The sequence below is a fragment of the Macaca thibetana genome, chromosome 11, assembly GCF_024542745.1.
Source record: "Macaca thibetana thibetana isolate TM-01 chromosome 11, ASM2454274v1, whole genome shotgun sequence".
In the NCBI taxonomy this organism is placed as follows: Eukaryota; Metazoa; Chordata; class Mammalia; order Primates; family Cercopithecidae; genus Macaca; species Macaca thibetana.
Genome location: NC_065588.1, coordinates 109274702 through 109301577, shown reverse-complemented (window position 1 = coordinate 109301577; position 26876 = coordinate 109274702). Strand labels below are relative to the sequence as shown.

Genomic DNA, 26876 nt, shown 5'->3' with positions numbered 1-26876 from the left:
GGTGCTGAGTATTCATTTGACCCTTTTCAAGGTCTGTCATAATCCTCCAGGACCTTCCTGAGGTGGGCAGCTCTCACCACTCTAACTTCCTCCCTCCCCATACTTTTACAGGAATGCATAGAGGTATTTCCCTCAAGCTTCTCCTCTTCCCTGCCCATTCTTCAAGCACCTCTAGTGCAGACACATCAGTTAAGTCTAGGTCTCTCTCACACCTCTTTCTTCCTTTCTGTCTCACAAGAAGAAAGTATCTCTTTTTTTTCTCCAGAGCTGCCCATAAAATGGGTGGAAAGAAAAATATTTAGCATGCATACCACCACTGGTTGGTCTCCTACCTGTGGCAGACATCACTAATCCATCACAGCACTCTCTCAAGCTTAGCAGAGTCCTCAGTACAGCTCTCCAGGCAGCCTCTATAAATCAGTAAAGCCAGTTTGCTACCCCAGGTCTATATAATGCCCAAAGTCTGGCCCAGTGGGTAACCCTGCTCTTGCTGAATGTTTGGCCTAGGAGTTAGACAGAGGGTACTCCAGGAAAGGAAGGATTTAGATCTCAGCTGCCCTAAAATTTCTGGAGCCCCTTAAACACCACATAGCCCTACATTACAAAAGTCAGTCTTGCTCCTGGGAAGAGCACTGTGAGGGGGGTGTCACGGTGGGGCTGTTATTTATTTACCCAGTGAGCTTGGGGGACAGTCCCGAGGTAGTCGCCAGCCTCTCTCTATCTGCAGGCCTCCTGCGAGAACCCAGGGTAGCAGAGTTCCCACGAACCCTGAGCGTGGGAGCCGCCCGGCCCCCTTTTGATGTGGGACGTGCTGTTTCCTCCGAGTCAGTGAGAACATCCTCCCGCCTGGACAAGCTACCGCTGCTCCCGGAAGGGGAGCCAGCCTTCACCCCTAGCTCTGCCTTTTTGTGGGCTCAGCCTGGCACAGGACCTGAGGAGTCCCTCAGGCCCTCCCCAAAATCTGCTCTGACCAGAAGGTAGGTCTGGGCTCCACCGCCATGCAAGCCCCTATGCCTTTCCCAGCCCTGAATCAGATCCCGTCTGTCCTCTGCTCTCACTCCCCCTGCAGCTCCCACTTTGCTCATGGTAATACCTGGCCTCCTGATCTGGCCCCCATATACCCTCTGAACCTCATTTCCTGTGTGTTCACCCCTCTCCCACCCCACTCGAGCCACCCTGGTCTCTCTGCTCTTTCTCAAGCATGCCAGGCACATTCCCACCCCTTTGCTGTCTGGTCTTTGCACTTGCTGACCCTTTCCCGAGGTGCTCTTCCCAGATATCCTCATGGCGCACTTCGTCACTTAGCAGAGGTCTCTGCTCAAATGTCAGCTTATCTGAGACACCTTCCCGACCACTTTATTTAGTTATTTATTTATAGACAAGATCTTGCTCTGTTGCCCTGGCTAGAGTGCAATGGCTTAACCATTGCTTACTGCAGTCTTGAACTCCTGGGCTCAGCGATCTTCCCACCTCAGCCTCTTGAGTAGCTGGGACTACTGGCACACACCACCACACCCAGCTTAAACAACAACAACAACAACAACAACAACAAACCTTTTGTGGAGACAGGGCCTCACTATGTCGCCCAGGCTGATCTGGACTTGAACTCCTGGGCTCAAGTAGTCCTCCCTCCTCGACCTCCCAAAGTGCTGGGTTTACAGGCATAAGCCACTGTGCCTGGCCCCAACCACTTTATTTAATTAATTAATTAATTAATTAATTTGAGATGGAGTCTCACTCTGTCTCCCAGGCTGGAGTGCAGTGGCACAATCTTAGCTCACTGCAAGCTCTACCTCCCAGGTTCATGCCATTCTCCTGCCTCAGCCTCCCGAGTAGCTGGGACTACAGGCGCCCGCCACCATGCCCGGCTAATTTATTTTGTATTTTTAGTAGAGACGGGGTTTCACAGTGTTAGCCAGGATGATCTCGATTTCCTGACCTCGTGATCCGCCAGCCTCGGCCTCCCAAAGTTCAGGGATTACAGGTGTGAGCCACCGCGCCTGGCCCAACCACTTTATTTTTAAAAAGCCCATCTTTGTCCTTACCTTACTTAGTTTTTTTTTTTTTTTTTTTTTTTTTTTTTTTTTCATAGCACTACTCATAACCTGACATTATAAAGTCTTTTTTTTTTTTTAATTTATTATACTTTATGTTCTAGGGTACATGTTTGTTACATATGTATACATGTGCCATGTTGGTGTGCTGCACCCATTAACTCGTCATTTACGTTAGGTATATCTCCTAATGCTATCCCTCTTTAAGCATGACCTGGCCCTGTGTGATCTGGTCCACCCCTGCCTCTTCTGCCAGACAAAGTTAGAGCAGGAATGTCAAATATATGAGTGCATACCACTACTGTCCTCCTAGCACCCACGGCAGGCATTACTAATCAATTCCGGCATGCCTTACCACTAAGCCAAGATGCAACTTCAGAATCCTCCTCAACACAGTGCTTTGGGAAGTCACTGCCACTGGAGCAGAGATGGCACATGTGATGAACTCTATTTGTCATTTATTTTGCAGATGATGGGACTGAAGCCCAGAGAAGGGAAATGACTTCACTAAGGTCACCCAGCTGGTCTGTGGTGCAGCTTGCACCGGGTCCTGGAGTTTCCGAGTCAGGGGCCAGGGATGACCCCACGAGGTTGGTCTGTGGAGCCATCTGGAATTGAGCCAGGCTTGAGAGCCCTCTGTGCTCTCTGGGCTGAAGTCTTTGACCTGGATCCTGGAACTGGCTCAGGCCTGGGCAGGGTAGATCAGGGCTGTCTAAGTGGATCCACTGGCCTGCTTTGGTCACCTCTCTCTGTCCCAGGACCCCGGAATGCAGGAGACCACACTGACAACTGGCCCTCCCTTTAGGGCAGCCAAGTCCTCTCCCTCCAAAGTCTGGTCTCCTTATCTCTCCCCTCCCACCCCCAGCAGGCCTGGACTTGTTATTTTCTCTGATGATAGTTTCCAGGCCCCCCACTGGCCTTGGCCCCCTTCAGGATACCTCACACTTATCCAGCAGCCCCCAAAGAGCCCCAGGAGGCTCATGACTCAGTCATTTGGGTCCAAGTGGGTGAGGAAGGGGCAGAAGTGAGGATGTTACATTATGGGGAGAAGGGAGTTGAACGGTGCTTTGGGGACCCCCCAGCCTCCCCTTTTCTCCTTTCTAGGGGTGTGAGCCTGTCACCTTTCCCCACTTTTAGGGCTGTCTCTGCCTTGTAGCTGCGTCTACGCTCCTCCCCCCATAGCCCTGGAGAACACAGCCTGGGGCCAAGTCCCCGCCGCCACCCCCACTGCAGAGACTTGAAGGACATCAAGGCAAGCCCAGTACCCATGGAGTCCTCCTCAGCCTCTGTCTGGGGTCCTCACTTCCCCTTTCCTTACCCCAGCACCTCTGTCTTCCTAGACAAACCTCTGAACTTCTCTGGGCTTCAGTGTCCCCTCTGTGAAATGGGACACCTTACCTCTGTCCCTATCCATCTTCTAGAGATTAAAGGAAGTAAAAGTCCCCTCGGGAGACATTTTGAGGGGTGAGTGGTATTGGAGGCTCAGATTTATCTAGAGGTATGGGGGCTGTGGGGGTCACTCTTTTCCACCCTGCTGGTCCTCCCGCCTGCCCAGCTCTCTGTGGGGGAAGGAATGTGGAGGAGATGGTTGGGGGCAGGGAGGACCGGTCAGGTAGGGGAGGGGAGGGCAGGACCAGCTGTTCCCACGCCCCGGGGCAGCCACGTGCAGACAGGAGTGTGTGTGGTTTGGTCTCCCAGGGAGCAGGGCAGGAAGTGCTTCAGGTGGGGGGAGTGTTTGGTTTGACCTTGTGGCAGCGGTGAGGCGGGGTGACAGTCACTGCACACCAGTGGCTAGCGGGGCAGGAAAGTGGGGGAGGGTGGGCAGCCAGGGGCCTGGTGGGGTCCTTGACTTCACAGCGTACCTGTCAGTACTTTAACATTTTCAGACCCCTGAAATATAATACTTATGGAAGGTCTGGAGAAAGAAAATGTGGATTCTTTTAAATAAAAGCATAAAATCACTGCAAGAAATTTAAAGATAAAAGAAAACACAAAAAGGAAGGAAAACCCTAAAGCACACCCACCACAACAAAGTCCCTTTGCCCCTGGGCTCCTGCTTTAGCCCCGCTGCGGTCTATGCTCAACATTCAGAGTGAGCCTGTTAAAACAGTCACACCCATCTCTCCCAACGCACAGCCCTGCTGGTTCCCTTCTCATGAAGAGCAAAAACCGAAGTCCTCACCGCAACCTTCCAGGCCCTGTGTGTGACTTGGCGCCTTTTCCTCTCTGACTTCTTTCCCACCGATTGCCCTGAGCCTCTCCAACCACACCGGCCTTCTCAGGCACCCCAGGCCCACTCTGCCTCAGGGCCTTTGCACACACTGTTCTGCTGTCTGGAATGCTGGAATGCTCTTCCCCCAGTTCTTTTGCGTTTTTTGTGTTTTTTGAGACAGAGTTTTGCTCTGCCTCCCAGGCTGGAGAGCAGTGGTGCCATCTTGGCTCATTGCAACCTTGACCTGCTGGGCTCAAGCGATCCTCCCACTTCAGCCTCCTGCGTAGCTGGGACTACAGGTGCGCACCACCACACCCAGCTAATTTTAAAAAAATGTGTAAAGATGGAGTCTCACTATGTTGTCCAGGCTGGTCTCAAATTCTGGGCTCAAGTGATCCTCCCACCTTAGCCTCCCAAAATGCTGGGATTACAGGTGTGAGTCACTGTGCCTGGACCATGCCTTGCTCTTTAACTTCCTTCCATCTTTGTTCAAGAAGGTATTACGTTCTCCATGAGGCCTTTCCTTCTCATCACTCCCTACATCCTTTCTCTCCTATATTTTTCCTCTGTAGCAGTTACTACTTTCTACCATATTCTACAATTAATTTATTCTGTTTTGTGTTCGTCTCCCGCTAGAATGTGAGCTCCAAGAGAGGAAGGATTGTCTGTTTAGTTCACTGCTGTGTCCCCAGGGCCCCAAACAGTGCCTGGCACACAGAAATTATTCAATAAATATGAATTAATTAATTAAAAAACAGATGAACATATGCTATAAAGAAACAGCAAACTACAGAAAAGATGGGCGACAAAGGGTTAATGCCCTTAATGCAGTAAGAACACTTGCAAATTAATAAGGAAGCAATAAACAGCTCCAGAGAAGGATAAGCCAAAGAAATACACAAGTAATTGGCAAAAGAAGGAACCACTCATGGCCAGTAAACAGGAAAAAGTTCTCAGGCTCAACTAAGAACCAAAGATATGGAAACTTAAATGACATCTCTTTAGCAATGATCAGCTTGGCAATGTTGTACAAATCTGATAGAGATGGGAGGGACAAGGGTGGATTTAAATGGGTGCAGGCCTCGCTGGGCACTGTGGCTCACGCCTGAAATCCCAGCACTTTGGGAGGCTGAGGTGGGTGGATTGCTTGAGGTCACGAGTTGGAGACCAACCTTGCAAACATGATGAAACCCCATCTCTACAAAAAATGTAAAAAATTAGCCGGGTTGGTGGCACGCGCCTGTAGTCCCAGATACTCAGGAGGCTGAGGTAGTAGGAGTATTGCTTGAGCCTGGGAGGCAGAGGTTGCAATGAGTGGAGATCTTGCCACTGCACTCCAGCCTAGACAACAGAGTGAGACTCCATAAAACAAAACAAAACAAAACAAAAAAAAAGGGTGCGGGCCTAAGAAATCCAAGCCTGACATCTGGCTTCATGATGGACTATGTGGGCCTGTGTTGCCAGTCCCATTTCACAGGTGCAAAAACTGAAGACCAGAGAGGCAGATGAGCTCAGGCAGGGTCACACAGGAATCAGGGCAGGGCTTCTGGGATCACGATCCAAAACAGCACAGGCTGGCTGGAGATGGGGCATCCTCAATACACGAGTCAGCTTGGGTTTCTGAATCTGAGTCCTAATTGTGTTACCTTGTACAAATGTCTTAGTCTTTTGGAGCCTCAGTTTCCTCATTTGAAAAATGGGGATTATAGAACCTGCCACATTGAGTATCTGTGAGAATTAAGAGAGACATACCTGTAAACGGCCAGGCACAGTGGCTCATGCCAGTAATCCCAGTGCTTTGGGAGGCCAAGGCAAGAGGATCGCTTGAGCCTAGGAATTTGAGACCAGCCTGGGCAACATAGTGAGACGCCCATCTCTACAAAAATTAAAAATTAGCCAGGCATGGTGGTCCACACCTTTAGTCTCACCTACTTAGGAGGCTGAGGTGGGAGGACTGCTTGAGCCCAGGAGGTTGAGGTTGCAGTGAGCTATAATTGTGCCACTGCACTCCAGCCTGGGTGACAGAGTCAGACCCTGTCTCATACACACAAAAAAAGGCATGAAATTGAGAGCCGGGGACATAGGGAGCACTCGATAAATGGAAACAGGCCCGCAGCTATCCCTGTCCTCCCACCCACCATGTGGGGTGGAAACTCTGAGTGTGGTTCCTCTGCTCCACAGCTGTGTTCCAACACACTGGACACTGACCCCTCAGGGGACAGGGCGGATCTTCCCCACCCCCGCAGGTCCCCCAAGCCCAGGCTGCCAGCTGGCTCCCCGCCCTGTCTGTTACAGGGGCAAGTGGAAAAAACCCTAGCCAGGTGGATGCTCTGCCCCCACTGGCTATGTGACCCTAGACGAGTCAATCCCCCTCTCTGGGCCTCCTTCCCTGTTATCCATGCAGGGCTGAGATGAGGATGGACATGAGAATGACATTGGAGATCTCTGCAGAATTCACACCTCCCTTGCATGCTGATCCTTGCTGAGTCTGCCTGTGTGAGAGGTGGTGGTTTTAGCTCTGACAGATGGGGAAACTGAGGCTAGAGAAGCCAAGCCTCAAGTGGGTCCAAGGTCACCCAACCTGTAAAGGGCTCTGGATCCATCTGGGTCAAGGAGGGAAGAGCAGGAGGGCGGACAGAAGGAAGCCAGGGAAGGGAAGAGATTGACTGAGAGGAAGAGGTGGAAGACAGAGACAGAGAGAGAGACACAGAGCTACAAAGAGATATGGAAAGACTGAAAGAGACCAAGATACACAGAGATATTGTTTGGTGCAAAAAAAAATGGTGGTTTTTGCCATTAAAATTATTGCCAAATTGCGGGAGAATGGCATGAACCCGAGAGGCGGAGCTTGCAGTGAGCTGAGATCCAGCCATTGCACTCCAGCCTAGGCGACAGAGCGAGGACCCGTCTAAAAAAAAAAAAAAATTATTGCCAAATTGGCCAGGCGCAGTGGCTCATGCCTGTAATCCCAGCACTTTGGGAGGCCGAGGTGGGTGGATCACTTGAGGTCAGGAGTTCGAGACCAGCCTGGCCAACGTGGCAAAACTCCGTCTCTACTAAAAACACAAAAATTATCCGGTGTGGTGGCAGCTGTCTGTAATCTCCATTACTTGGGAGGCTGAGGCAGGAGAATCACTTGAACCTGGGGGGTAGAGGTTGCAGTGAGCTGAGATTGCACCATTGCACTCCAACCTGGGTAACAGAGCAAGACTCTGTCTCGGGGAAGAAAAAAGTATTGGCAAATTATAAAAGAGGAGACACACGGAGACATTGTTATGGGCTGAACCGTGTCCCGCAGAAGTCACGTGTTGAAACCCTAAGCCTCAGGACCTCAGAATGTGACCGTATTCAGAGACGGGGTCTTTAAAGAGGTAATTAAGTTAAAATGAGGTCACTAGGGTGGGCCCTAATCCAGTAGGACTGGTGTCCTTCTAAGAAGAGAAGATTAAGACACAGCCAGGTACAGAGGGAAGACCACATGAGGACACAGGTAGAAGATGCCATCTACAAGCCCAGGAGACAGGCCTCAGAAACAACCAACCCTGCGACACCGTGATCTCGGACTTCTAGTCTCAAGAATGTGAAAGAGAATACATTTCTGTGGTTTAAGCTGTTACCTTGTTACCGCTGCCCTAAGAAACTAATACAGACTTAAAATCATAGAGACAGGCCAGGTGCTGTGGCTCACGCCTATAATTACCAGCACTTTTGGAGGCTGAGGTGGGCGGATGCTTGAGGCCAGGAGTTTGAGATCAGCCTGGGCAACATAGTGAGATCCTGTCCCTACAAAAAATTTTTAAAAATTAGCTGGGTGTGATGGTGTGTGCCTGTGGTCCCACCTACTTGGGAGGCTGAGTTGGGAGGATTTCTTGAGCCCAGGAGTTTGAGGCTGCAGGGAGCTATGATTGTGCCACTGCACTCCAGCCTGAGCAACAGAGCGAGGCTCTGTCTCTAAAAACAAAAAACAAAGACACAGAAACAAAGAGACCAGGGTGGGGAGGGCTGGGAGGTGGTTTGGGGACAAGGGTGACAGTGGTAGAACTGTCTGCCTGGTTCCTCAGAGACCCCCCACCTCCATCCGTTTCCCCTCACAGGCTGCACTTGGACCTCAGCTACCTCAGCAATGGAAAGCTTTAGGCAGGAGAAGCCAGGGTCTGCCACCCCCATCTTCCTTCCTTCTACTCCCCTTCCCCAGCAACAGGCTCCACGGGTCTTGAGACCCAGACGGATTTTTCTGGGGGGGGTTCTTGGAGATGGAGGGTTGGGGACTTTGAGCCAGGCTTGTCTGGCTGGAGAGGGTCAGTTAGAGGGGCTAGAGTGAGGCCGGGCAGAATCTGCGTGGGTGGGGAGGGATGAGGGAGTTCTTGCAACATTTCCCCCACCCCACATCTCCTGTTTTCCAGGCCAATGTCTGGGCTCAGGGAGGGTCAGAAACAGTTCCCAAGGGGAGGGGCAGGAGAATGATGTCGGCTGTGGGGGAGGGGCATGTGGCTGGAGACAATAGAGCCCTGGCAGGTTAGAGGAGGACATGTTTAACAATCTGCACCCCCACAGATAAAACTGTTTTCACTACAGCCCTCTATAGCTCAAGCACACTCTATAGCTCCCCACTGATGGCAGCACCAAGCCCAGGCTTCCCTGAGGCCACCCAACCTGGCCCTGTACCCCCATTTGGGAAAAAAATCTCAGCCCCCACTGTTCCAGAAAGGAGCCTCTATCCCCCGGTGGTCTCCAGAACCTTCTGGATTCATTCTTACCTCCGCCCCTTTGCACCTGCAATGCCCTGCCTGGGGTGCCCTTCCCCTTCTTGCTGGCGCCTCACACTCCAGTCCTTCCCACACCTCTAGCCCTTCCCCGAACACACCACGCCCTTCGAGCCCCCTTGAAGTTGTTTGTACTGTTCCCTCTGCCTGGGTCAGCTGTTCTCCGCATCTGGCCACCTCCTCAGAGGGCTTTTCCCTGAACTCCCACACCGCCCTGTCCCACTACCTCCCCAGCACTTCTGTCTCATCCAGAGACCGTCTTCATTTACTCTTTGCTTGCTGTAGGTCTGTCTCCCCATCTGTCTGTGTGCCCTTGGGGACACAGGCCTTGTCTGTCTTGTTCAGCTCTGTGAATACACACCCACAGCACATATTTGGAGAATTAACACTGGGCCATGAAAACTGAGTAATTTTCAGCCTCCTCTAGAACAGTAGCTTTCAAATATCTTTTTTTTATTTTTTTTTTTGAGACGGAGTCTCACTCTGTCACTCAGGCTGGAGTGCAGTGGCGTGATCTCGGCTCACTGCAACCTCCACCTCCTAGGTTCACGCAATCCTCCCACCTCAGCCTCCCGAGTAGCTGGGATTGCAGGCGTGCACAACCATGCCTGGCTAATTTTTGTATCTTTAGTAGAGATGTGATTTCACCATGTTGGCCATGCTGGTCTCGAACTCCTGGCCTCAAGTGATCCACCCACCTTGGCCTCCCAAAGTGAGCCACTACATCCACCTTAAATATTTCATCAGTGACTGAGAAATTCATTTCACCTCGCAACCTATTAAACGTATGCAGAAATGATGCAAAATATTCATGGAACACTTTTTTTTTTTTAAGGAAACAGCGTCTTGCTTTGTCTCTCATGCTGCAGTGCACTGGTGTGATCATAGGCCATTGCAGCCTTGACCTACTGGGCTCAAGTGATCCTCTCACCCCAGCCTTCCGAGTAACTGGGACTACAAGCACACCTCCCTGCCTGGCTAATTTTTTGTTACTGTTGTAGAGATGGGGTCTTGCTATGTTGCCCAGGCTGGTCTTGAACTCCTGGACTCAAGTGATCTGCACACCTCGGTCTCCCAAAGTGCTGGGATTACAGGCATGAGGCACTGTTCTCAGACTACATGTAACAATTCTTATTTTTACTATGCATTACACATGCCAATGTATTCTAGTTCCATTCCATTCCGTTCCATTCTTTCTGTTCCAAGAAAATTCTGGCTACAACCTTCTGATTTCTAGTCTTCTTGCGGGTTACAAGAAATTGACCCAGAGAGAAGGTTCTCAAATTCTTACTGCAGAGGTCCCTGGAATTTTCCTGGTTCTGTCCCCTCCCACACTCTCTCTGGCTTGCCATTCTAGGACCCACTCTACTTGTTATTCTGGGACCTCCAACCCCTCTTTCTGTAAGGCAGCCAGAGCCCAGCTGCTGTCTTTATAGGGCCATAACTGATACTTCAGCCCCCTGAGATCTCCCTGAGATCTCGGTGAGTCTATCTGCAGTTTTGGACAAGGCTTCCCCAAGGGGTCTTCTTTGACCCCCTCAAGTCTCCTCTCTGTTGGCACTGGGCCTGCCCTAGGCTGAAGTCACACGGGACACAACTCTGTGTGTCCCCATGGCACTCTCCTCCGAGAGGAATGACCAGGAGGTAAAGGGGAAGGGAAGGGTGAGGCAGGCAGGTGGTAGTGGCTGGCTGTGATGCGTCCCTGGAAAATTACAGCTTCCCTGCCCTCCATGCCAACCCTCCTCCTGGAGAGCAAAAGAAGTCTGAACAGCCATGCCTGAACTACTGCCAGTGTAAATGCTGTGTTCAGGTACACAGCGTTTTCACACGGTGGGAAGATCTTCTCTCATTTGACAGATGACGAAACTGAGGCTCAAGGAAGGAGAGGGACTCGTCCCAGGTCTCCCAGTTCAGAAGTGGCCAAGAGGGGGACTGGGCGTGGTGGCTCATGCCTGTAATCCTAGCAATTTGGGAGGCCAAAGTTGGTGGATCACATGAGGTCAGGAGTTCAATACATGCCTGGGAAACATGGTGAAGCCCTGTATCCACTAACACTCACACATACACACACACACAGAGTAGCCAGGAATGGTGGCGTGCACCTGTAGTCCCCGCTACTCAGAAGACTGAGTCAGGAGAATCGATGAACCCTGGAGGCAGAGGTTGCAGTGAGCAGAGATTATGCCACTGCACTCCAGCCTGGGCAACAGAGTGAAACTGTATCTCAAAAAAAAAAAAAAAAAAAAAAAAAAAAAAAAGTGGCCAAGAGGGCATTTGAACCCAGGAAGTCAGACTCCCAAAGGGACAAAGGGTGAATAGGGCCACCTAGTTCAGGGTCCTGACCCTTCCTTTTCCCAGGCCTTGTTTGCCCATAATAAAAGCGGTGACTTGGATGCGGTGACCCCAAAGATCACATCCAGATCTGAGCTTTGGTGATCTCGGGCCATCATTATCAATTCCCCAGGCCATGCCATGGTGACTGAAGCACAGTTGGTTTTGGGTGCCCTCTCTTCCTCTTGTGGCCCACAGTCCACATCCCCCTCGTCTTTCCCAAGTTCAAGGTCTTTGATTTTTCCTCTCATTGCCACCCCTCAAGACTTGGTTCTTTGCTCAGATGGAATGAATCTGGGGTCCAGGGTGGGCACCCAACAGCAGCTCACTGGGTCCCTATCCTGGGGCCTGGGACACCTTAACCCAATAATTTGCAAACTTGATACAAGCTGGGTGCCCGTCCTTAATAAAATCATGCTGGGAAAGCCAGTTCATAAAAGTGTTTCCAAAAAGGGCTGCTCTCGTTAAAACAAGAGCACAGAGGCAGACTCTTGTTTGCCTGGCTTTCCCCCACCCCCACGATTCCAGGTCACCCCAGGAGTCCCTGGAGCCCAGTGTGCAAACCATAGTATTAACCCAGAGTAATTGTGGTATTTCAGGTGCAGCCTATGGGGAAATACTTTGGACAAGCAGCTGATGCTTGCTCGAGCCACCATGTGAGGTGGGCATGGACTGGGACAAGGACAGGCGGACTCTGAAGCCCTCTAAAAATCCTAAGACAACACAGCACAGACTTTGGAATCGGACAGGTCTGGACTCCAAGGTCTACCCTTCCCCGGTGACCCTGAGAAGGCACCATAGCTCTGCCAGCCTCGGCTTCCTCATCTGGAATATGCACATGGTAGAACCGTTTGGCAGAATAAACGAGGTGATACATATAACGAATTTAGCAAATAATAAACATGGAACACGCACCATTGATGATGTTGCTATTATGGCCCCAGCACTTGTGAATTGTCTGATCTTGGGGGAGTTAGTTCCTGTCTGTGAACTGGAGGTGATGACGGTACCTACCTCATAGGGTCCTTATGCATGGAGATAGATGCGTGGGAACATGTAAAGGTGCTTAGTTGATGCTTGGCACAAAATGAACATTTAGTGGATGCTGGATATTACTTACCGTCATTATTATTATTGTAATCTTTGCTCCTGCCCTAGTGGCCAACCACTCCCAGGCTTCGTCCTTGCCTGCGGACGACACAGAGGTCCCCTCCCCCTGGGCCCCGTCTTACCCCGGCGGGATGGAGGCGCGCGCGCTCACGCTGGTGGTGCGCTGGGGCCCGGGCCGGTTGAGGTTGTTCTGCCCCGGGGTGGGCGCGCCGCCGGGGGCGCTCGGGCTCCGTGGGGGCGCCCCGGGAGGCGGCGCGGGCTCGGCGGGGCCGGTGACGGGCGCTGCCCAGAGCGCGGCGCCTGCGAAGGTGGCGCTGGGTCGCACGGCGAGCGCACCTGGAGGCCCTCCAGGGGGCGGCGGCGGCGGCAGCGGCAGCGGGGGCGCGGGGGGCGCCTTGCGGCGCTGCGAGGCCAGGATGGCGTTGGAGGCGGCTCGCGTGCTGTTGACCAGCAGGCACTGCTGGCAGGAGCAGGGCTGGCCCGAGCTGGCGCCCACGGGCCACGACTGCGACTTAGGGATGGAGCCCACGGTGAGCGGGTAGGCGAGGTCCAGGCGGCGGCGCAGACGGCGGCGCCGGCGCGTCTGGCGGTTCATCTGCGACATGCTGTTGAAGTAGATGAGGTAGCAGAAGCCCAGCGACGAGAGGTCGAGCCACGGGTGCTGCTTCTCGTAGGCGTTCTGGATGGTAATGCAGATGTCCATGTCGTAGGCCGTCCATGCACCGCCGTCGTTCTCCCACTCCCACACGATGCCCTTGCCCGGCGCCGACGACGGGTCGTAGAAGTTGCGCCGCACGGGCCGCATGGTGCCTGTACTCGAAATGAGGAGGGGGCGTCAGCACAGCGGGCGGGCTTGGCTCGGTCAGGGGTGGGGACGCCGAGCGCTGGTCTGCGCAGCTGGAAGGGCGGGCCACAGCAAGGCAGGGGTGGGCGGCACAGGCCTCCAACGGGTCCATCCAGAGTTGGGGAGAGGGTCAATACATGCATGGAGAGGAAGGAGGTCAAGGCCCAGGCATGAGGTTCAGTACAGGCTGGAGGGTCAGGACAGGCGGGACCCAGGGTGAGGGGGGCCGGGGCTAAGGGTTCAGCACATAGCACTGGGGCGAGAGGTGGGCAGGCGCGCGTGGTCAATAGATTAGGGACAGGGGTGGGAAAGCCACCAAATGGGGTGGGGGTGCCAAGATAGCCTGAGGTAGGAAACCAGCAAGGTGTGGAGGGCTCCCCCACCCTCCATCTCTCCAGGGCCAAGACAGACACTGAAGTGGGGGTTTATCACAGGCCCTGGATGGTGCGAGGGAGGGCAAAGGGGGCTTGGGGGTTCTTCAGACCACAGTAAGATAAGGTGGGGCAGGCATAGACAGAGACCAACGCTATGCACAGAGGCCCCATCCAGTCCTCTCCTTCCTTATAGTTCGCTCACTCATTCAATGATTCATTCACCAATCTGTTCATGCCTTCGTTCATTAATTCAAGCACTAGTTCATTTAGTCATTCAACAATTCTTGCATTAGTTCATTCATTTATCAACGCCCTAGTTCACATATTCATATATTCCTTTATTCAATGATTCATTCATTCAATGATTCTTTTGTTAGGTCATTCATTCCTGCCTGCAGTCATCCTTTTTTATTTTATTTTATTTTATTTTTTTAGAGACGAGAGTCTCCCTATGTTGCCCAGGCTAAGTCTTGAACTCTTGGGCTCAAGCGATCCTCCCGCCTTGGCCTCTCAAAGTGCTGGGATGACAGGTGTGAGCCACCGTGCCCGGCCCCACTTTTTTTTTTTTTTTCCAGACAGAGTATTGCTCTATCACCCAGGCTGGAACACAGTGGCACAATCTAGGCTCAATGCAATCTCCACCTCCCAGGTTCAAGCGATTCTTCTGCCTCAGCCTCCTGAGTAGCTGGGACTACAGGCATGTGCCACCTTGTATTTTTAGTAGAGATGGGGTTTTGCCATGTTGGCCAGGCTGGTCTCAAACTCCTGACCTCAGGTGATCCACCCACCTTGCCTTGCAAAGTGCTGGGATTACAGGTGTGAGCCACTGCCCCTAGGCCCTTTATGCTTTTTTTTTTAAATTGATACCTTTATGTATTCTCCATCTTCAGCCCACTCCCGTATTCAAGCATTCAGACATTCCTTCATTTACCACCATCCTCTTTAAAACTGTGCACCCCCACATACTTTCCCCTCTCTCCTTCCCCGCTCCATTTTCTCCGTCAGATATACTTCACATTCTACCCATTTATGTTGGTTTCTGTCCATCTCCCCCTCGCTAGCATGTAATAGCCACAAGGTCAGGATTTTGTTTTATTTACTGCTGTATCCCCAGCCCCTGTACACAGCAGGTGCTCCAGCAATATTTGTTGAATGAATGAATGAATTCATTAGGTCACAAATGGATGCATTTTTAAAAAAATTCATTCACACTTTGTGCTCATCCCTGCATTGGTCCATTCCTTCATTTGCTTATTTGTTATTTTCATTCATCTGTTTGTTTCATTTGTTACTTCCTTCAACAAACACCTGCTGACTGCCAGGTGGGCCCCCTGTCATAAAGGAGGGCACTGAGGCTTTACTCCCAACCACAGCTTCGTGTTTGCCAAAGCTCTGCGTGCTCCCCTGAGAGCAAGGCTCCACAGGAAACTCCGGGCTAACCAGAGATAACCTAAGGTCCAGGCTGCAGGACTTCTCAGAGCCTTTAGCCTGCTGTGTGTCTTGGGGCTGATGAAGTGAGTCTTTTGCTGGGTTCATTTGGCACACCTGCAGAAACACTGCACACTCGACTGCTCCTCAACTGCGGGCAAGTCCCTTCAACCTCCCCAGGCCTCAGTGGCCCCATCTCAAAAAGAGGGGTGATCATCCATGACCCACCCCTTCCCTCTCACACAGGGTTTAGGGGAGGAGTGAGTGAGAACAGCCGCAGAGGGTCTGGATGGGACGCCAGGGCTGGGAGACAGACAGACCTCACTTCAAGTCCTGACTTTCTGACTTTCCAGCTCTGTGACTGTGCATAGGCAACTCAACATCTTTGGGCCCCAGTTTTCTCATCTTGAAAATGGGCACAAGCAGACATGCAATAAAAGACTGCTGCATTGCCAGCTATCGCAACAGTGGCTTGTGGGGTTGCTAAGAGGATCCATTGAGATAAATACTGTGTCTACTCTGATGATTCCAAAATCTGCCATCTTCAGCCCCATCTTCTCCCCTGGAAGCCAGGTTCATGACCCTTCCCTGGAGAGGTCTAACAGACACCTTGAACTCAGCTCTGCTCTCCCCTGCCCCGAACCTGCTCCTCCCGAAGTCTTCACATCACAATTCCTGGCAGCTCCTGCCCTTCCGGATGCTCTTCCTTGGACCCCCAAACCTTGGTCTCATCCTTGACTTCCTACCTCATATCCCACCTCCAATCTGCCTGTAAATCCAGTCATCTCCACCTTCAAACACACACACATCTGACCACTGCTCCCCACTGCACTCACACCACCCAGTCCACGCCATGTTCTCTCTCCTGCCTGGACCATTGCAGTAGACTCATGACTGGCCTCTGATACTACCCTTACCTCTGTAATCCATTTCCCACACCGCAGCCAGGGGGATCCTGCTCAATGAAAGTCAGATCACATCCTTCCTCTCCTCAAGATCCTCCCGGGCTTCTGCTCACTTGGAGTAAAAGCCAAAGTCCTTGCCATGACCTACAACGAAACCCCACATTGTGGGGTCCTGTCCTCCTCTGACATTGCCTACCTCCCCCTGTCACTCACTCCATTCCAGCCACCCTGGCCTCCTTGCTGCTCCTCAAATACACCAGGCACTGTCCAGCCTCAGGGCCTTCTCACTGGCTGGAATATGACCTCACCATTCCCATATGTTCTCATCGTTTCCTCCCTTCTTTCTTACAGGTGTGTGTTCAAACATCTAAAACATCTAAAAATGCAGCCCTCCTATTGCTGTCCTCTGAGCTTGCTTTATTTTCCTCCCTGGCACTTGGCATTACCTGAATATATACATATATATATGGAGAGAGAGAGAGAGAGAGAGAGTCTTGCTCTGTCACCCAGTCTGGAGTGCAGTGGCGTGATCTCGGCTCACTGCAACCTCCACCTCCCAGGTTCAAATGATTCTCCTGCCTCAGACTCCCGAGTAGCTGGGATTACAGGTATGTCTCACTCAGCTAATTTTTTTGCATTTTTAGTAAAGATGGGGTTTCACCATGTTGGCCAGGCTGGTCTCGAACTCCTGACCTCAGGTGATCCAGTTGCCTCAGCCTCCCAAAGTGCTGGGATTACAGGTGTGAGCCACTGAGCCAGGCAAGATGTATTAATCTACATGCATTCTTTACACTGCATATCCTCACTCTAGGCTGTCAGCCGCAAAGTCAGGGATCTTGTCTGCTTTGCTCACTCTTGTACTCCCAGCACCTGGCACAGTCCTTGCACACAGTAGGCCCTCAATACCTAGAAGGCGTTTCCATTGTTAATTGGCATCTTCCTTGGGTGCCTGGCCCAGGGATCTGCAATCGGATAGGGGAACTCAGACTGTTCCGCAGTGGTGTGTCCCTACTCAGGGCTGAAAGAGCTTGTCCTCTGCCCTCTCCTCTGTTAGACTCACAAGGGCTACAGACTAGCCGTGTGCCCTGCCAACTGGACAGGCCCCGACAGCTGGAGAAATCGAGGCATGGAGCTATGGCTGTTGATATGAGAGGGGCGGGGTTGAAGAGGTGGAGAGGTTGGACTGGCAGCCCAGCCCCAGGAAATAAGGTCCCTGGGGCCTATCATGTTCCAGCCAATCAGACAAAAACTTCCCCTGCACCTCTGGGGCAGCCTCACTCTGATGCCTGATTTATCATTTTAATTGAGTGTGTGCAGATTGATTTCTTCCCTGGTGATGGGGCTTCCTCCACAGCAGGCCCGGGAGGGGACGCGTTAGAGAGAAAACCCTGGTCCTGCTCCCACCTGCTCTTGTGTGCTGGTCTTCCCCTCTCAGGGTCTCGGTTTCCCCACCTGCAAACTGAGGGGTTGTGATGACTGATCTTCAAGGCTGATGTGCATGAAGTACCACCATGGAGCTCCTGGTGAGGGGAAGGCAGTGTATGACCTGAAAAATGTGCAGGATAGGAAGGGAAGCAATGGGAACCCGCCTTATTTAACTTCCCCTGTGTGCCAAGTCCTGAGCTTGGCAGGGGAGGGGCCAGGATAGGAGGTGCAGAGTGAAGTGATTCAAACAACTCAGGAGTCTCTCAGGTCGAGCCAGGTGCGGTGGCTCACTCCTGTAATCCCAACACTTTGGGAAGCTGAGGCAGGTGGGTCATCTGAGGTCAGGAATTCGAGACCAGTCTGGCCCACATGGTGAAACTCCCCATCTCTACTAAAAACTACAAACATTAGCCAGGCGTGGTGGTACATGCCTGTAATCCCAGTTACTCAGGAGGCTGAGGCATGAGAATCGCTTGAACCTGGGAGGCAGAGGTTGCAGTGAGCCGAGACTGCGCTATTGCACTCCAGCCTGGGCAGCAAAGCGAGACTCTGTCTCGAAAAAAAAAAAAAAAAAAATCTCTCAGGTCTTGTGCAAAAACTGGCTGGCACCACACATAGCCTCAGTGCCCTTATCTATAAAATGGGGGTATTAATATCTACCCCAAAGAATTACTGGGGGAACAAAATTAGATAATGCATAGGCAAAGATGCTTAGCAGAACACTTAGCATTTAGTAAGCACTCAATGAATATAGCTACAATGGCTGATATTACGTACGTTACCCACACTCATCCTCCCCCAGCCCTTGTTCACTTGGCGAACTCCTATTTACCCAACAAAGCCCTCCATGTGCTCATCTCCTCCAACACGGGCTTCTCTGTTCTGTTGCTATAGTTGGCAAACGCAGCAATCTTTTATTGCATGTCTGTCCTCACACTGTCATTATTTGTTTTTGTTCTTAGTCATTCTCATTGGTAGATGATTTTTGGGAGGACAAGGACTACTAGGTCAAATACACAACTATGTTTCGAGCACCAGGCACAAAGGCTGGTACAAAGAAGGCATCTGCAACCGAGACGGGCAACCTACTTGGCACTTGGAGGAGTGGGAAAGAGGAAACTTTGGGCTTGATGGAGAGGGAGTGGCGATTGGAGACCAAGCAGCCCCCAGGGTGGAGGCCAAGCGTCGAGGGGTCCCTGGGGAGGACCCTCAGGCCGGGAGGAGGATTCTCAACGTCAACATTGGCCAGCTCTGCAGCAAAGGACTCTGGGAGCTCGTCAGGGCCAGCTAGCCCAGGCCTCCCTCTCTCCAGGGCTCTATTTACCAGGTATCGATTTTCCTGCCTGTTTACTGGTAGTTATTAAAGGCTGTGTCCCTGGAGTCCTTTTGAAACAAGATTGGAACCTGGAGAGCGGGAGTAATTAGGGCAGCTGCTGTCCTCCCCGCTGGGCCCTGCACCCTGCAGCGCCCGCCGCTGCCCGCCTGCCCATCCGTCCGCCTCTCCGGCCCAGGCTGGCCGCGGACCAGGCCGAGGGGGTGGGCAGCTGGTTCCCTGGTGACCTGCCTGGGCTTCGATCTCAAGATTTCCAAGGGAGCAGTGGTGGAAATGTTCCTTCTCCTCCGCAGTGGCCGTGGCCTAGATTTTCAGCCAGAACAATGGGTCTAAGAAGGGGCTGGAGTTTCTTCAGCCTGGGAGAGAGGCTGGGCCTCAGGCTGGTGGCCGGAGCAGAACACACCCCACTCTGGGCTTTAGGGCACCCTGCTGTGCGGGCCACAGGGCCTGGGTCCCCCAGGCAGTTAGGGGCCTATGACAAACACAAGCTCCTTGCCTCGGCCTGTTTTTGTGTCTCTGCCTTTGTTGTCTTCCCCTTCCCTCCCTAGTTGCTTAAAAATGTTTGGCAGAAAAATTCCAGGCTTCTTCCAGCTGCACTGGAGAAAGGGGCTTTGGTCAGTGTCAGCTGGAGCACTGCACAAGCCGGGCCCCCGAGACTGGGTGTGGGGGCGGCCATAGCCACAGCAGCCAGTGACTGCTTCATGCCTGGGGCAGAGACAGGGTGACAGCGGGATGGAGAGAGACAGAGAGAGACACACATGATCCAAGAGACTGTCAGAGACAGGCCAAGGCCAACATGGGAAACTGAAGCAGATACAAAGAGAGCTGGAGTCAGAGACAGAACTAGCTTGAGAGATGAAAAGAAAGGGAAGCTGGAAACCTAGAGGCTGAGACCATCACGGAGAATCAGGGAAACTAAGGCTAGCATTTATTGAGCACCTACTGTATGGCACATGCTGCGCGCAGCAATCTCCTTGCACTCACCCATTTCATCCTCACACCATTGCTTCCAGGGAGGGACCAGGACTATTTCCATTTTACAGATGAGGAAACTGAGGCCCAGAGAGAGGCGAACTCTTGGGAGGGTGAGAGCAGAGGGCTGGGAATAATGCCACACTCGTGGAGTAAAGGCAGGCCCAGGTTGGACTGGTTCCAAGGGATTCAGCCTCACCAAGTGGTAGCACAGCCTAGGATACTTTCAGCGATGGAGAGCTCACTACTTCAGCTTTACCTTCCGTTGTTTAGCCATGTGAGGTTTTTGCCCTAGAGCATGGTCCCGATCTGACCCCACTGCCTAGAGGTGGGTATGTGGCTGCCTCAGCCCCCACGTCTTAGCCTTAAGAAGCAGCTGACTCTGGAGAAGGGGGAGGGTTCTGAGCCCCTGAGCCTTCCTCCTGCCGGTCCCTCAGCTTCTAAATGGTTCCTCTCTGGGCTGGGCCAGCTTCAAGGCCCAGCAGGGAACCCCTCCCTTTGGGGTTGGCTTCCCGGAGGGAAATGATCTCAGTTTGGGGGCACCCAGACCTTGACGGGAAGGGGGCACGTGGGAGGCAGTCATGGGACATCCTGTCGGGCTGGGGGAGTCCCACCACAGGCTGAGGCCTGTGACCGGGGGTTGGGCCGTGGCTGGGCCCCAGTGAGAGACTTCACTGAATCCTTCACCAACCCAGAAGTCATAATACTAACAGCCATCCACACTGAAAGAGCACGCTTTTCTGCCCCAGGCTGTGTTTAGCTCATTTAAGCTAAAGGGTGTGTTTAGCACCCCTAGGAGGCGGGGGTGTTGTTGGCCCATTTTAGAGGCGAGAAAACAGAGGCATGGAGCAGTTAGGAGCGCACCGGATGCCATCTGTGAGCGGTCCAGCCGAAGCCCACACAAGGCCACCGCCTCGCTTCATTTGCTGTTCCCTCTGACTTAGTCTCATGAGCATATGTTCTGGGGAAGGAAACTGAGGCACAGTGGTTGCACGGTAAGTAAGTGACATGGCTGAGGTTCCAACCCCAGATTGCTACTTGACCTTCTGGAATAGCCCTTTAGCTGGCATCTGCATGGCTGCTCATCTCTCTCCCACAACAAGGACAACAGTGGCACCCAGCACCTTACCGAATGCTCCGCAGTGCCAGCAACTGTGCTAGGGGCTCACGCATGTCATCTCCCAGTCCTCACAGCAGCCCCAGGGGTGTGTGTTAATATTAGCCCCATCGAGCAGATGGGGAGACTGAGGCTCCCTGAGAAGACATGGAAGTCTGGCTGGGGGCACTGGCTGGGCTGGGATTCGAGCCGCAGCCTGTGGATCCAGGTTGCCTCGCCGGCTCCTGCCTCAAGATCGATAACCCTGCAGTGTTCTGTTTCCCTCCAAACTCTCCTCTGGGACTCATCAGGCTAAGCTGTGGCCCATTAGTGGTTTCCTCGTGGTTGAAGCCAGCCCAGGTTCTCCAGGGTCTGCTGGAAGCCAGGCCAGGGTGGTGGGGAGATGAGGGGAGGAGAAGGGGTCTGCAGCGCTGCCTAAGGAAGGCGGAGGGGCTGCGTGGCACTCGGAGAGGCTGCCACCTTGGAAGCTGCTGGTAGGCGGAGGCGGGCACTCATATGCCATGGGCTTTCTGGTCACCTGGTTTCCCACACACCCAGCAGGGGATTCACATCCCCAGCAAAGAAGGAAGTGGAGGGGGAGGGGACAGAGGGCTGGACAGTCCTCCACCGCCTGAGCCCTCCAAACTGCTCCTTTCTCATCTGTGAAACGGCATAATTGTAATAATAATACAATAATAATAATAATAATAATAATAATAAACACTCCCAGAGGGCCTGCTATGTGCCAGGCGCTATTCTAAATGCTTCATGTAGGTCAACTCTTCAGCCACAAAATGACTGGGGCAGGTTGTTGTGATAATAATGATAATAAACATATGATAATAATGATAACTATTACTATCACTGTCTTGTACAAACACTGAGTGAGGCACAGAGAGGTGAAGCAATTTGCCTGAAGTCCAAAGTCACATAGCTACTAGGCTACTAAGTGAAGACTGAATCTAGCCAGGATTTGAACTTCCCCCACTTCCACTGTCGGCCCTTTGGCCCATGTCACCAGAGTGCTAGCCTGCACTGTTGCAGGGGCCTCCTCTCCCCGTGTCCCAGTGTCCACCCTTTGCAATGCGCAGTGCATTCTCACATGGCAGCCAGAGGGATTTTTCACAGCCTCAAGGCTGTGTCACTCCTCTGCTCAACAGCTATCAATAGCTCCCTAGTGCCCTTAGGAATCAGTCTAAGCTCCTTAGTGTAGCCTCTGAAGCCCATCACAAGCTGTCTGCACAGCCTCACTCTCTAGCCACACCAAAATCCCAGCTATTCTTTGAACACCCCATGTGTGTGGTTATGCCTCTGTATTTGCATATGCTGTTCCATCTGTCTGGAGTGTCCTGCCCGCCCCACCCTATTGGCCTCCCTGCTGAGTTCTTTCTCAATCTTCTGGCTCAGCACAAGCACTCTGTCTTCTTGGAATCTTCTCTGCCATCCTTAGGGCAAACCACTCGCTCCTTGGGGCCGCCAAAGCACCTTGCACCCGCAATGCTCCCATCAAAGCACATAGCTCACTAGGTGCGGAGGTGTCTGTGTTCCTTCCAGCCTGGCAGCCTCTCCAAGGCTGGGCTGGTTTACAGTCACCTTGGCATCCCTCTGTGGTCAGGAGTGTGGGGAGGTAGGTACTTGCAAAATGTTGGATGAATGAATAACCAAATACATCTGAATGAACCTAACTGAATGCTGCTCATGACTAGGCTGGAGACTGCAAGCTGGGCAGATATGGTTTTGTTCTGGCTCACATGCTATTTACATTTTTAAAATAGTGACCAATATTTATTCATTTATTTATTTATTTGAGACAGGATCTCACTCTGTTGCCCAGGGTGGATTGCAGTGATGCCATCATCGCTCACTGCAGCCTGCACCTCCTGGTCTCAAGCAATCCTCCAGCCTCAGCCTCCTGAGTAGCTGGGATCACAGGTGTGTGCCATCATGTCCAGCTAATTTTTTTTTCATTTTTATTTGGTAGAGATGGGGTCTCACTACATTGCTCAGGCTGGTGTTAAACTCCTGTGCTCAAGTGATCCTTCTGCCTCAGCCTCCCAAAGTGCCAGGATTCCAGGCATGAGCCACTTCAGTCGGCCTCACATTTAAAAATTGGGGCAGACTCACACCAGTCCAGATTTCAGAAATCCCCAGATATCCAAGGGTGGGGCCACAACGATTGGCCTCCTTGGCAACAGTGAGCAGGAGCTGAGTTATGCTGGCCCCATTCATGCCTTCAAGTATTTACTGAGCACCTGCTGCATACCAGGCACTGGAGAGCAAGACAGTTAAAAAACCTCTGCCTTCCCAGACACTGCACACACTTCTATTAGTTCCCCAGGCCCTGTAAGCATCTGAATTTGCAGCCTTTGTGTAGATTGGTAAGCTGAGCTGCAGAGAGAAACTTGGGCAAGATCACCTGGCAAATTAGAGACAGGTCTTGGACCCAGGCTCCCTGACTGTCATTTCCACAGGGCCAGGTGAGTAACACCTTGGAACGAATGAACCTTTGTTCCCTAGAACAGAGGAAGCTGGGGAGGGCGATGCTTACCCCAGCCAAGCAGAGGGCTCTGGGAAGGTGGTATTCCAGGTAAACTCTGCGCTTCCTCTTGCCGTGCTCTGCTTGCAGTTGGAGGGGGAGGGGACAAAGGCCCAGTTGGTCATCGGGACAAGAGGTGGCTGTGCTGCAGCTGCTGGCAGGACTGTCCTGGCAGCCTCCTTTGATTGCCTCGTCCTTTGTTCTGCATCTCAGGGTGCTCAGCTCCAGGGCCCAGTGCCAGACTCCCTCATGCACCCCGTCACTGGCTGCCACTGCTGTCTGTGCAGGCAGCAGTAGCAGCCTGGAGCAGCTCCAGAGGGATGATGGAAGGAGCCCAGAGAGGGAGAGGCGCTTGGCCAGGGTGGCCGAGCAAGGACACAACCATGCGGGACCTGGAGGAGACTCAGTTCCTAGCCCGGCAGCTCCTGGGCCCCAAGGTGAGGGACAATCCTATATGCTGGGACTTCCTTGGCGCCTGTATCACACCCATCATCACCCCACCCCTTACCCCCAGAACAGAAGCACCTTGAGGGCAGGGATTTGTGTCTGTCCTGTTGATTGTGACATTCCTGGTGCCCGGACAGTGCCTGGCACACAGTAGGTGCTCATGAAATTCCTGATGAATGAACGAATAGTGACCACAATCACACGAGTTCGGTACTACCATCAGGTCCATATTACAGGTGAGGAAACAGAGGTTCAGAGGCTCAGGGAGAGAGTGTGGTTTACTTAAGGTCAAAGTCTTTTTTTTGTTTGTTTGTTTGAGACGGAGTCTCACTCTGTCGCCCAGGCTGGAGTGCAATGGCGTGATCTCAGCTCACTGGCTCACTGCTACCTCCACCCCCTGGGTTCAAGTGATTCTCCTGCTTCAGCCTCCTGTAGCTGGCATTACAGGTGCCCACCATCATGCCCATCTAATTTTTGTATTTTTAGTAGAGATGGGGTTTTACCACGTTGGCCAGGCTGGTCTCGAACTCCTGACCTCAGGTGATCCACCTGCCTTGACCTCCCAAAGTGCTGGAATTATAGACGTGAGCCACCACACCTGGCCTACACACCCCACGATTCTTAGTAGGCAGCTGGTACTGGGACGGGAACCCACAGCCTGGCCCTCACCAGCAGCATTCCCCAAGGCAGCTGGTTCCAGGTTCCAGGCCCCGTGTCCTCAGTTGATGTCAGCCAGAGGCAGCTAGGGGCTGGTGGGTGTCTATGTCAACCCAGAGGCTGGGTGGGCTCATGGGGGGTGACTATCTAAGGGCCTAGAGCTGTCCTGGGGACTGGCTACCACTGGATGTGATTCCAGAGCCAGGTGGAAGGACGGAGGCCCAGGGAGAGAGACAAAGGTGGCGGGCAGAGGCCCGGGAGCACCCCAGGCACCCCCATGCCCCAAGAACATCACACTGGGGAGAGAGTTAGGGACCCCAGACCCATTGCCTACTGCCTGAATGGGCACTTGGAGCCACTGTAAGCAGTCCTGCTTCATCCCCTTCACCTCCCCATGGCCTCCCCCTCCTGGCCCCTCCTCGTCACTCTCTAATCACGCTCTCCATAATCTCCCCTCCCATCCCCTCGCCCTTCACTCCTTACCACCTTCTTCACCATCCCCTCCACAGCCCCACTACCTGTCACTTCCCCATCACCTCCCCCACTCTAGCCCCCACACTTCCCATCACAGCTTCCATCTCCTCCTTCCTCTCCAGGTCAGACTCCACAGGTCCTTTGGAAGGATGAGGCGGGGGATGGGAGGAAGTGGGAGAGGAGGAGGGAGGGAAGAAGGAGGAAAAAGGGGTCAGGGGAGGAGAGGGAGAGGGAGAGAGCTGCGAGGGGGGTCTGTCCCGGGCATCCCCACCCCCAGCCCGGAAGGCGTGGGCAGGTCGCTGATGGTGCTGTCCAAGGTACTCGGTGGCCTGGGCGAGCCTGGGAAGGTCCCTGCCCACCCAGCTGCAGACCTGGATCTGATCTCAGATCCACCTCTTCCCAGTGTGGGCAGGTGGCTCCCCACCCTCTGAGCTTCAGCTTTACTATGTGTAAAAGGGGGTGACGCCTGCTGACTGGGTGAAGGGAACCCAGACAGACTGTAGGAAGTGCCTGAGGCTGCCCCTGCCCCACCTGCTCCAGCTCCAAGGGCCCATGATTAATGAGGCTGGTCCTGCGGTGTGGCTGTGAGTCCCCTGGGGCCTGGCTGCTAAAGGGCAGCAGCTGGCAGCCCAGCCTGCCAGGCCCCAGTGGGCCCCAAGAGGCCTCCTCTACCCATCCCCTATCTCCCATCACAGCCTCCCTCTGCCACCCAGGCCTGAGACCCTCCTCCAGGACCCTGCTGAAGGACCCCTGCTGTTTCCTCCACCTGAAAGTGTTCCTCCCATCATTCTATTTACCTAAACCACACACTCTCAAAGGATTCCTCCTCCAGGAAGTCCTCCTCTCAGAGGCTCCAGGCATACACTGTGCACATCCTATGGCTGAAGGCGCCCTGCATCTCCCTAGTGAGGCATTTAAATCTTTTTCTTCCTTGAGCATGAGTGCTTACTACGTGCAAAGTTGTATCCTCCATGCTTTTACCTACATATCTCATTTAATCCTCATGACAACCCTCCCAGCTAGGGACTATTCTTATCCCCATTTTACAGAGGAGGAAACAAACTTAGAGAGGTTAAGGAATTTGCCCATGGTCACACAGCCAGCAAGGGGTCAAGCTGGGTTTTAGTTCTGTATCTGTTGTCCTGATGAGTAAGAGGGTTCAAAGGCTATTCCCATGATATGCATTTGCCTTCACCTTCACTAGGCTCTGAAGTTGATCTGAAGTGGATAGATTAGACTCTGAAATGCATTACGTCCTTCTGTCTGAGTCCCCAAGACCCATCGCAGGACCTGGTACTGAGAAGCCACCAATGACTACCAAATACGAGCGATGAATTTATAGTTTCAAAACAGCTTCTGGAGTTAGCTGAGCAGCCAGAGACCATGGGTCTGCAATGGTGGAAATACAGACAGTGTGACTGGTGGTTGGGGAGACACCCACATGTGGATTAGCTGGACCTGCTGCTACCAGAGATGGACCGCTCCCTGCCCCTACACATAATCTTTCTTGCTCCTGGCATCACAGCCAGCCTTAGTCTCCAGTGAGGAGGCTGGAGAGAGGGTCCCAAAGGGTCCTGTAACCAGGAGCTAGCCCTGGAGGCCTCCAGGGTAGTGTAGGCTGTCCCTGCCTTGGGCTAGACTCCGACAACAAGCCCCAAGAGCGCTCTCAAGAGAGAAGGGGGAGGGGGTTCTCTCAGCCCTCGCATTAAATGTCACCTTGTTTTCTATCCCTAAGGCCTGTCTGGGAGGCCTGGGCTTTAGCTTAGGACTGGTAGGCTGTGTGACCTTGGGGAAGTCACTCACCCTCTCTGGGCCTCACCGTCCCCAGTTGGTGTCTAAATTCCGGAGGTGCTTTCCCTGGTGATGGGAAAAGCTCCTCCCATCTGGGTGGTAACAGCCTAAGGGGCTCCAGCCT

At 52.9% G+C, this 26876-nt stretch overlaps 2 protein-coding genes across 2 annotated transcripts in view; both read right to left on the bottom strand.

Annotated features, from left to right (window-relative positions):
- The window catches only part of CFAP73 (cilia and flagella associated protein 73), a 198874-nt gene that overhangs the window by 66773 nt on the left and 105225 nt on the right, over positions 1–26876 (bottom strand). The gene's annotated exons all lie outside the window — the stretch shown is intronic.
- The window catches only part of DTX1 (deltex E3 ubiquitin ligase 1), a 41526-nt gene that overhangs the window by 7619 nt on the left and 7031 nt on the right, over positions 1–26876 (bottom strand). Inside the window, exon 3 of the mRNA XM_050749730.1 lies at positions 12593–13280. Within this exon, the coding sequence (XP_050605687.1) occupies positions 12593–13280 (688 nt within the window). The remainder of the gene's footprint in view (positions 1–12592; positions 13281–26876) is intronic.